At 65.8% G+C, this 11,016-nt stretch overlaps 2 protein-coding genes across 3 annotated transcripts; one reads left to right on the plus strand and one right to left on the minus strand.

The window, feature by feature from the left end:
* Positions 1–590: 590 nt before the first annotated feature.
* MSS51 (MSS51 mitochondrial translational activator) lies at positions 591–3,745 on the plus strand. Its single transcript, XM_027683996.1, has 6 exons — positions 591–886; positions 1,178–1,333; positions 1,543–1,667; positions 1,846–2,409; positions 3,092–3,185; positions 3,258–3,745. The coding sequence occupies exons 1-6, from the start codon at positions 606–608 to the stop codon at positions 3,538–3,540; spliced, it is 1,503 nt and encodes a 500-aa protein (XP_027539797.1). The 5' UTR covers positions 591–605; the 3' UTR covers positions 3,541–3,745.
* Positions 3,746–9,809, minus strand: LOC113967935 (cytoplasmic phosphatidylinositol transfer protein 1-like). Of its 2 annotated transcripts, none has more exons than XM_027683997.1 (9): positions 9,640–9,809; positions 8,497–8,645; positions 6,804–6,892; positions 6,612–6,619; positions 6,056–6,127; positions 5,875–5,970; positions 5,632–5,787; positions 5,491–5,554; positions 3,746–4,625 (listed from the first exon to the last, which is right to left on the minus strand). In XM_027683997.1, the coding sequence occupies exons 1-9, from the start codon at positions 9,685–9,687 to the stop codon at positions 4,360–4,362; spliced, it is 948 nt and encodes a 315-aa protein (XP_027539798.1). In that variant the 5' UTR covers positions 9,688–9,809; the 3' UTR covers positions 3,746–4,359. The 2 variants fall into 2 exon arrangements, with proteins under 2 accessions (XP_027539798.1, XP_027539799.1); XM_027683998.1 differs by lacking the exon at positions 3,746–4,625 and adding an exon at positions 4,687–5,076 and having other exon boundaries at positions 9,640–9,802.
* Between the last annotated feature and the right edge of the window lie 1,207 nt (positions 9,810–11,016).

Here is an 11,016-nt window from a genome sequence, read left to right on the forward strand (position 1 = left end):
CGCTGCCGCCGCCATGATGGGTGTGGGCTGCCCTTACCTGCCCCCCCCCCCGTGGGCGGGGTCCCCCCGAGCCCACCCGTGTGTCCTGGGGGTGCTGCAGGGGCACCATGACCCTCCCTGCAGCCTTGTGTGCCCCTGGGCAGTCCAGCTGCTGCTCCAGCCCCACTGTGGCCCCCCAACCCTCCTGGCAGAGTCTGTGGTGCCCACCCAGCCACTCCCTCACACCCCACTGGGGGCCCTGAGGGGGTTAGAGGGGGGTTCCCGCAGGCCAGGCTGGGCTGGGGACCCCACAGCCCCATGGTGACAGGGGGTCCCAGGGGCTTGGGCTGCCCCCCGAGATCCCCCCAGTTGTGCAGTGTGGCACATTAGGGGGTTTTGGGGGAACCCCACTGCCACCACCGCGGCTTTGGGGGCGGGAGCCGGACCCCCGGAGCGGGTTGGCCCGTTCCCGGGAAGGGGATGCCCAGAATAGCTCCGCTATCCGATTCCTGCTGGAGGGGCCTCGTTCCCCCTAGGGGCTGACATTTGAGCCCAGCAGCGGCACAGACTGTCTGGACTTCCCGGAATCTCCCGGCACCGCCGTGGCCCCTCGGGACGAGCAGGGGATGGCGGGCGGGAGGCGCCGTGGGCGGCGGGGGGGACCCCAGCAGCACACGGGGACCCCCCAGCCAGCCCCGCCGCCCGCACCCCGCTGCCCTGCAGCCCCCACGGCCCAGCCAGCAGGCGCTGCCCCCAAAGCCGGCCGCCCCAAGAAGGTCGTGGAGGAGCGGGCGGCGAGGGCTCCGGACGTGGACTCGCTGGGCTTCCAGGCCATGGACCGCAACGTGCCGGGGCTGTCCCACGTCATCCTGAAGAAGCTCAACATGGAGAGCTACGAGGACTACAAGTGAGTGAGCACTCATAGGTGCATGTTCCCTACCCCACTCCGCCAGGCCATCCCATGTGTCCCCCCACAGCTGGCGTGTCTCTCCTGGCTCATCCCACCCTCCTGGCCCAGCCCATATGTGGGCTCTGATGGGCTCCTGGGTGCACCCCTCCAGGGATCCCAGCTCCCCATCCCCACCCAGGCCAGGATGCTCCTGGCTGGAGATAAAAATCCTGGCGGGCTCGGAGGCAGGACATCAGCCCCACTGTGGTTGCAGTGGGCTGGATCCTGCTCACCCCCCAACGTGTGCAGGTCTGCCATGGACGGGAGGAAGAGCGGCAGCGATTTCGGCATCCGGACTTACTTTGACATGTTCCAGAAGATGGAGGACACCTTCAAGTTTTGTGCTGAATGCAAGAAGCTCCCTGATGCCCTCCCTGACCCCAAAAGCCTCCGGCGTTGCAAGAGGTATGGAAGGGATGGTCTGATGGCACAGGGATGGATCCATCCCTCGCTTCCAGCCCAGTGGCTGGAGTGCAGTGAGGGGTGTCTGGCCCCAGTGCCCACCTTCAACCTGAGGGCACCCCCAAAACAAAGCCTTGGGAGGGGGTGAGCCAGGCTCAGCAGGACAGATCCTGCCCCCTTCCCCATGGCTGGCTTGCTGCCTGTCTGCCCAGGTGCCAAAACGTGTACTACTGTGGCGTGGCATGCCAGCGTGCCAACTGGCCACTGCACAAGAAGTTCTGCAAGAAGCTGAAGCTGGTGGCCCTGGATCGGTTGGTGGAGTGGCTCGTCTTCACAGGTTGGACACATCCTCCCCCAGCCTACCTGACCCCCATCCCGGGCTGCACAGGTCCCATGGTGGGATGCAGGGTCCCTCCCCCAGCCCTTCTCCTCTAGCACTCCTACAGCACAGGAGGGATGGGCAGCCTGAGCTGTGGGGCCACCACTGCGCCCTCCAGCCTTCTCCCTACCTCCAGGAGACATCCCCTTCCCCACGGAGACCTGGACAAAACCCGCCCGGGATGTGAAGGGTTGGGAGGACTGGTTCTCCATGCAGGAGCAGCTAGAGGAGAAGCTGGGTGCCATCGTGGCCGGGCGGTACATGACCCTGCTCTGGGCTAACGCTGGGAAGCCCCGGCCGGAGGACGGGGAGCTGCGCCAGTCCATCCGGCGCCTGGTCACCGACTTCCACTCGCGGCCGCTCACCATCGGCCTGGGGCTGCGGCTTTTTGGCATCGACCCCCTTGCCAGGCCCCTCACCGTGCACGTGGTGGGGGCCTCCCACGTGGAGACCCTCAATACCCGGCTGACGGACTACGACGAGCTGACGCGGATGTTTCCGGGGCACCAGGGCGTGGAGATGGTGATGGTGGGTGTGGACGTGGTGGACGGACCCATCATGAGGCCACCCCTGGCCACGCCAGCGCCCCGGGGAAGGGTCTATCTCAGCAGCTACAAGGGGCTCTACCACGACTTCTGGGAAAGCCACGTGGAGACCAAGCTGGCTGCCCGTCCTGACCTGGTGGTGGGATTTCACCCAGGTGAGTGCCTGTGCTGTGAAGAGGCTGGACCCTCACACCTGGGAGTGGGACATCCCCGCAGGGCACAGGGTAGGGACTCAGGAACCACCCTGAGCACCCTGAAGCATCTGGGGCTGAGCCTGCAGGAGGCATGGGACATGCCCAGGGCTTTGCACCAAGGTACAGTGGGTAGCTGGGGTGATTCCCTGGGATGTGGCTGCCTCGTCCCCCACCAGGCACTCATTGTCCTGCCTGTGTCACCCACCTGCTGGTCAGAGGGGTCTCTGCTTCAGGGCTTGATGCAGTGCTCAGCACAGGACCCAGAGTTTGGAGTGCCCCCTGTGCTGGTGGGGAGCCAGACCTCACCTTGCTGAGGGCTTCCAAACATTGTCACCAGTACCACCGTGTGCCCTGGGGTCCCCAGCATGGAGTGAGTGCAGTTGGAGCTGGCTTTCCCCAGCTCCACACGTCTCTCTGTGTCCCCATGTTCCCAGATGTCTCCCATGTCCCCAGTGTCCTACCATGTTCCCCACCTGGTAGATGGACTCGAGGATCTCCATGTACCTCTCTTCCACCTGCCTCAGCTCCTGGATGCAGCGCAGCCTCTGGTCCACCTCTGTCCTCTGTGGGGACAGGGGGACACAGCTGTGGGGCTTGGGTGGGATGGGAGGGGAGTGGAACCCTCACTGCTGTGACCCCACAGGTTTCCATGCCTGCCCAGACCTGCTGGCAGGGTGGCTGCCCACCCTGCTGCTGCTGCGGGACTACGGCCTGCCCGTGCTCTTCACTGTGTACAGGTGAGTGCAGCCCCACGGCCCCTGAACTGGCACAGCTGCCCAGTGACCAGCCTGTCCTCCACTCTCCCACAGTGAGCAGGAGCTGAAGGCCTCCCTGCAGATCCTCGTGGAGCTCGAGACACACATCGTGGGCTACGCCAGCAACCCCTTTGCCTCCCTGCGGCCCGAGCAGGTCTACTCCAGCCCCAACAAGGCGCCTGTCTACTGCAGCTCCCACTACATCGCCCTGCTGGGGGCAGAGCCGTCTGCTGTGCCGGGGGCCGAGGGGCTGGAGGATGATGATGATGATGGCTGGGAGGGAGGGGAACCCAGTGCTGCTGCTGTGGGTGGGGGCATCACCCCAGGGCTGGGCTGATCCCACGTGGTCAGCGCTGTCCTGCCTGCCCTGCCCACCTGCCCCCCAGCCCTCGCTGCCCCATCCCAGGACCTCATCTTCCCATCCCAGGATCAGTGATCCAGCCATCCCTTGCTGCACACATCCAGTCCTGGGGCAACGCAGCACCCTGGCACAGGCATGGCCCCCCTCCACAGCGCCAAATAAACCCCTGCCAGCAACTGGCCGCCGTGTCTCAAGCTTTATTTCCAAAAAGGCTGTTGTTTTCCCAAACAAAACGAGGGGCTGAGCCCACCCCAGCCACCCCCTGGGCAGCCACAGCCTCTGGAGAGACAGTGAAGGGGACCCCGACTGCGGGACCAGCCGTGCACAGGGCTGTGCAGCCCCCAGGGTCCCGCAGGGAGCCCCAGCCCAGCGCCCAACTGTCACTGTCACCTGCACTGTGCTCTTGCATTGGTGCCTACCCTGCAGGGCACTGCTCCAGCCTGGCACTTCCTACCAGCCTGGCCACGGCCAGTGGGCACCAGCTGGCACCTCCCCACTGCACTCCAGCCTTGATGGCCCCTGCAGACACCAGGGCGGGTGGGGCTGAAGGAACTGGCTCCTGCAGCATCGCCCAACGCTGCCAGGGACCCACACGGGCCTGGTGTCCTCTCCTGGTGCAGCCAGCGGGTGTGGCACTGACCCGCCTGGGCACCCGCAATGGCTCAGGGAGGCCAGCACCCCCCCGGGGCTCCCAGCGCCCCGACGGCAGGTCCCTCCCTGGGGTCAGTGCCTGTCGGAGGGGCCGTGGTGGGCGGCGGAGCTGGCACAGTCCAGCACGGTGTGGCACTGCCAGCATCACTCGGCGCCAGTGCGCTCCCGCAGCGCGGGCAGCGTCAGGGTCTCCGGCGCTGACTTCTTCCGTGGGCGAGTCTTGGGGGGAGCGAGGAACTCGGGGGCCTCGTCGCTGAGGGGGGTGGAGGGGGCGCTGGCAGGGGCCGAGTGCGTGGCCGTCGGCTGCCCCACCTCGCTGACCGAGATGGCAGGTGCCACCAGGCCGATGAGCTCGTTGGTGGCCTCCTGTGTCTCCTGCTCGTAGCGCCGCACATCCTCCATCGTCATCCCTGCTGAGCACAGCCGGGCTTGGGGCCGCTCGGCACGGCCACGTCCTGCACCCCCTCATCCCGGGGCAGCCCCGCACCCCGGCTCCCCACCGAGCTGGGGGACGGCAAGGGGACAGGGGCTGGGGACAAGGGAACAGGCAGGGAAGGGGAAGCTGGACAGCGCAGCCAGCCGCCCGCTCCGGCACCAGCCCAGCCAGCAGCGGGGAAGGGATGGACAGGCAGCGCAGGCAGGGGACACGTGGGGAGGGCAGCCGGGAGGGGGGACCCTCTGCCGCGGGGTGCAGGGGGGGCACAAGCCCCCCCGCCTGCACCTGCCCGCAGGCAGCGTGGCGGGGTCTGGAGTGTCCGGCCTCGGCAGGCAGCGGGAGTTAGGGGTGCTGGCTCCCCAGCTTTTGGTTTGTGGCCACTTGCATCTGAGTCTCGAAGGCCCGGACCTCTTCCAGGGACATGTCTGGAAGGCAGAGAGCCGCTCACTGGGACGGCCCCGCTTCCCGCCGGCACCCGCCACCGGCTGTCACCAAACCCGGGGCTCCCATCCCCGTGTCCGCACTTGGCAGCGCCTGCAGTGTGTCCCTGCCGGACAGGGAGGGGTGCAGGCAGTGCAGGCAGCACGCTGGGACCCCTCTCCCCGTCCGCCCCAGGTGTGCAGCAGAGCAGGCAGCGTGCAGGGCGCAGGCAGGGGTGAGGGCAAGGGGAGTGGAGCAGAGCAGGCAGAGCAGGCAGTGCAGGCAGCAGGGGAGCTGGAGGAAGAGTGGGAGCTGCCAATGGGGTTAGTGGCATCAGCGGTTAGACCTGCAGCCCCCTCCCAGCACGGGGACCGTGTGCCCCCCTCCCCATCAGCACCAGGGTGACCCCACAGACTCACCGCACCACTCGTCCACCCAGGCGAACGCCTGCCGGTGCCCAATCAGCAGGATGTCCCGGATCACCTGCACCACACCGGGGGGGTCAGCACCCTGTCACTGTCCCCACAACATCCCCCCAGCCCAGCTTGGATGCCCCTCACCTTGTGCACAAACTGCTCCACCCGTGTCTGCAGCCCCCACACCTCGAACTTGACGCTCACCAGTTTGTAGGAGCACATGATGGGCTTGGTGTGCTGGCGCCAGCCCTCCCGCAGCGGCCCCCGGCCTGTCTTGGCTGAGCTGAAGAATCGGGGGTCCTGGGGGGATCGGGCAGAGCAGGGCCATGAGCCCCCCCAGGACAGAGGGGTGGCCCCAGGGAGCCGCCTTGTCCCTGACTGTGGTACCTCCAGGCTGCGGTAGTAGCGCTCAGGGATCTCGTCAAAGGCAATGTCCAGGAAAGAGACCTCGTGGTCACCCAGGATTTTGTCACTGTGGAAGATCTGGGAAGGGAAGGGAAGGTGAGTGACATGGACCACGTGGCCCCTGTGATGAGTTTGCCAGGTCTCAGCTGTGGCGCACACTCACGTTCTCACTGTCCCCGCAGTTGTCCTCGTACTTGGTCTCGATGTAGATGGAGAATTTGGGCAGGAAGGAGCACTGCAGGGAGTGGCTGTCAGCTGGTCCCCCAGGGATGCCTGTTCTGAAGGACACCCACTCCCAGGGACACCTACCCAAGGGATGCCCATCCCCAAGGACACCTATCCTGAGGGACACCCATCCAAAGGACACCCTGCCCCAAGGGAGATCCAGATTGAGGGACACCCAGCCCAAGGGACACCTCCCTCCAAGGATGACCATCCTCAAGGGATGCCCATCCCCAAGGACATGCACCCCAGGAACACCCACTCCTAAGTGACACCCACCCCAAGGGATCTCCAGACCCAGGGACACCCATCCCCAAAGACACTCACTGCAAGGGACACCCACCTCAGGGACACCTGACCCCAAGGGACTCCCACCCCCAAGGACACCCATCCTCAAGGGACGACCTGCCCCAAGGGGGATGCCCACCCCAGTGCCCCATCCCCAGCCATGGCAGGTGCTGGGGAAGGGGTCAGGTCCCCCCGTGCCACCTCCTTACCGTGTACTCTGCAGGGACACCGTGGCACATCAGCATTGTGGGGTGGCATGACCGGGTGGCATCATGGGGGAGAGGGGGAGCAGTGAGACCAGGGGCAGAGGTCTTAGCCAGGCTCCTGGCAGCCCATGGCCCCTGCCAGGGAGGGACAGGGGTCCCGGCGGTGCCCACCCCCGTGCCCTTCCCGGGGCTCACCGGTGATGGTGTAGGGGTAGTAGTTCCAGGCCTTCTCAGTGATGTAGAAGATTCGGGGGGTCACTGCCCGTGCCCAGCTCGGCAGTTTGCTGCAGGGGACCGTGGGGACAGGACCCCCTCAGGGCAGGACATGGCTGGTGCCACCCAGCCCTGCACCACCGAACACAGCCTGGCTCTGGGACCCCCATCCCCTCCCCAGGACACTCACCTCCACCTCAGATCCTCCCCGTGCAACCTCACCTCCACCCCAGGATTCCCTCACCTGCACCCAGGAACACCTGCCACCTCCCCAGGACCCTCACCTGTACTCCAGGATCACCACCTGCACCTCAAGACACTCTCAGTAATCCCTGCTGTCTCCCCAGGACCCTCATCTCTACCCCAGGCCCCCAGGGACCCTCACCTGCACCCTAGGACTTCATGTGCACCCCTGAACCCTTCCCAGAGACCCCCATTACCTCCTCGGGACACTCACTCTGCCCTAGCTCCCCCCCATGCACCTTCACCTCCACCCAGGATCCCCCTAGGGATGCTCACCTGTACCCCATCACCCCAGGGACACCCACCGCCTCCTCCAGACCCACATCTGCACCTCAGGACATTTTCATCTCCCAAAGACTGTCACCACTACCCCAGCACCCCCCTCAGAGATCCCTTGTCACCTCCCCAGCACCATCACCTCCACCCCAGGGCCCCCCCAGGGATCCATGCCAACTCCCCAGGACCCTCAATCTCCACCCCAAGGCTCTCATCTCCTCCCCAGTGCCCCCATCCTCTCCCCAAAACCACCTCCCTCTCCCCAGCCCCTTGTCCCCACCCCAAGAGACCCCCACCCCTCATCCTGGACTGTCACTCCTTCCTCAGGACCCCTCCACCCCCCCAGGGCCAGGGGTGGGCTCAGGGTGGTCCCACCCCCCTCCCAGCACCCTGGGCAGGAGCAGGCCCCTAGGGGAGCCAGGAGGTGAGTTTTGATTAATTTTCAGGTGTTATAAATACCTGCCCCGATGGGGGAATCGTGAGTGTGGCGGCTAAAAATAACCTGTCTCACACCAGTGGCTCCCTGTCAGGAGCAGCCACTGGGGGGGACACGGGGGCAGCAGTGCCAGGGGCCAGCCCCACGGGCACCTGGGGCTGCGTGAGGGGACATGGGGACACCTCCAGGGCCTGGGCATTGCTGAGCCCCTCACCCAGGCACCTACCAGTACCTGAGATGGGTGACCAGCAGAGAGGGGTGGATGTCCTGAGATGGGTGCACCCCAGAAGAAGGGTGCAGCCCGCCAGAGAAGGGGTGCACCCCAAAGAAGATGGGTGCACCGTAGGAGATAGCCCCCAGGAAGCTGGATGCACTGCTATGAAGATGGGTGCACCCTGGTCAATAACCCCCAAGGATGGGTGCAGCCCCTGAAGGTGGTATATACCTGGGAGATGGGTACAGCCCCCCCAAGAGAAGTGCACCCCAGGAGCTGGGTACACCCTGGGAGTTAGGTGCACCCCCCCAAAGTTGGGTGCAGGTCTCAAAGATGGGTGCATTCCAGGACTTGAGGGCACCCCTGGGAGATGATGGCGGCACCCCTGAGAGATGTGTGCAGCCACATTGCAGGGTGTCCAGGACTCGGAAAGGATATTCTCCAGGAATTCTGTAGGGAAGACTGGCTGCCTGCTCACAGTGCCCACCCAGCACCCCTCGGCTCACCTGGAGAGGTGGACACGCTTCTCAGTGAACTGGCCGGGGCCGTGGACAGGGTCCTCGTGGGGCTCGTTCTTCACCACCTCCACACCCTCGCCCTTCTCGCTCTCCTGGTGGCTGTGCTTGCTGATGGTGTAGAGCTGCCCCACACGGTACTGCAACCACAGTGCCCGGCCTCAGTGACTGACCACCCAGCACAGCCACACTGCCCAGAGGGGAAACTGAGGCACAGAGCAAGGGGTGGCAGAGCCTGAGCCCTGCAGTGGACAGGGGGTTCCTGGGGCACCCTCTTTGACCCCCATGTCCCTGGGCTGCTTCAGCACCTGTGTCCTGCTCTCCCAGCTCAGCAAACTACCTGGGAGCCAGGGAAAACTGTATCTATATGATATATGTGGGTATGGATATCTCATCTATATAATGATATGTGTGTTTGGTGATGCAGCCGCGCGATAAGGGTTTGAGTGTTCCACTGAAGATCCCATCCATCACCCCAATGCCAGCGCGATCTTATCACCCCTCTCTGCCTAAATTAAAACCTTCCCCACATGCCAACAGCAAAACAGTGTCCAGGGAGGGCTGGTGCTGTCCAGGGTGGGCACTGCTGCAGCTCCCTGCCCCCAAAATGTCCCTGTCAGCTCCAGATGCTCACGAGAGACCTTTGGCCAGGGATGGTCCAGCTGTCCACACTGTTTGCTGATGGGATTCGGGCTCCCTGCTGAAGCAGGGATTGAGCTTGTGCTCCCTGTTGGAGCAGCTGCAGTGCCATGGGTACCCAAAACCCCAGTGCCCTTTGCCTGTTGACTCATCCCATGGTCCTGGGACTGCCCAGGTGCTGCTGTTGGGCTCTGTGCCCCCATGTCACCATGCCCAGGGATGGGATGTTCCCCCTGCCTGCACCCCAAATTACAGCTCAGCCCTCGCATGGAACACCCTGAGCCCAGCGTGACCAAAGCACACACCAGTCCCTGCCACGAGCTGTGCCACGAGGGGACAGCAAAGGGGGTCACTTTGTCCCTCTCAGGGCAGGAACCTGATCCCCTGGCGCTGCATTCCTGTGGGTGCAGGACCACCACCCACAGCCCCCTCCGTACTAACACCCACGAGACACCCCGGTTCCCGCCAGCCCCGGTCCCGGTGCCCCCCGCGTACCTCCTCGGTGGTGAGCGGCATGCAGATGCGGTACTCCTTGACGAGCATGGCGACACGGGCACGGCGGGCACGGCGGGCACGGCGGGGGTCAGGCGGAGGCGCCGGCGGGGGCACAGCTCATGCTGGAGGGACGCGGGGGACGCGGTGACCGGGAGCGCGGGGGACGCGCGGCTGCCTCCCACGCTCCCATCCCATCACCCCACGCTCGAAGCAGCCGCCCCGCTCCCGGTGACTTCACGAGCCGTTGCCATGGCAGTAGCGTGAGGTCACCCGTGCGAGGAGCAGCCTGGGTGTACCCGGCCGGGGACACCCCGGTACCCCAAAACCCTCCCGGCGTTAACCCTTGCCCTGCCTGGCGGACGCCAGTGCCTTGGAGCACACGTGTCCCCCCAAAATACGGTGCCATCCCTTCGGGGTGCCACGTCCCCACCCGACTGCGGTGGGCAGCGCAGCGAGAGGGTCGCAGGGACGCGGGGATGGGGTCAGACCTGCCCGATGCTCCTGGGGACCCCTCTCTGGGCACTCACAGTCTACCGTGCCCTGAAGAGCTGCTCCCGGAGAGCACTCATGGTCACCCTGGTGCCGGACATCCCTTCTCTGGGCAGGAGTTGAATCCCCTTCCCGAGGCTGTCCCTCAACACCCGTCCTGGCCAGCACCCGTCACAGCTAACACCCACCGCGGGACTGGGGATGCTCAGGGTGAGTAACGGGGCAGCCCAGGGGGTTCCTGGCCCTGGCCCCCAGTTCCACAGGACAGGGAGGGGATGTAAGTCACTCTGAAAGTCACCCTGAATGGGGTATCAGGCCTTGGAGGGGGCGGGGGTCTTGTCTGCGGGCAGCTTGTCCAGCTGGGGACACAGGGAGATCCCTGCGGGGACAGGGGCAGAGGGGGACACAAAGGTATCCTTGAGGGCACCGGGGAACACGGGAGTGTCCCTGGGGCTACAGAGGCATTTGGGGACACAGGGGCATCCCTAGGGGACACAGGGACACCTTGCTAACCGGTCAGAGGGTTGGTGGCAGATTGCGGGAAGCCGAAAGCCCCGTCGGGGGGTCCCGGTACCGGGGGCAGAGGCAGCCCCGGCATGAGGGAAGGGACACGCCGAGGACCCACCGGAGCACGGCGTCCCGCGACCCATCCCGGTACCGGGGCAGCTCAGACCGGCCCGAGGGGCTGGGGCCGCCCACGGTGGGGGGAAAAGTGAGAGCCCCCCAGGCCGGGCTCCGCCGCCCCTTCCCCACCGCTCCCCCCGGCCGCCTCCCCCGCGGGCCCGGGCCCCGCCGCCCCCCGCCGCCCGCACTCACCGGCCCGCGGCGGTGCCCGCTCCCCGCCGCCGCCGTGCCCCGGCCGTCCCGGGCCGTGCGCAGGAACGAGCC

The sequence above is a fragment of the Neopelma chrysocephalum genome, unplaced genomic scaffold (genome assembly GCF_003984885.1).
Source record: "Neopelma chrysocephalum unplaced genomic scaffold, ASM398488v2 Primary Assembly neopelma1_65, whole genome shotgun sequence".
Taxonomy (NCBI): Eukaryota; Metazoa; Chordata; class Aves; order Passeriformes; family Pipridae; genus Neopelma; species Neopelma chrysocephalum.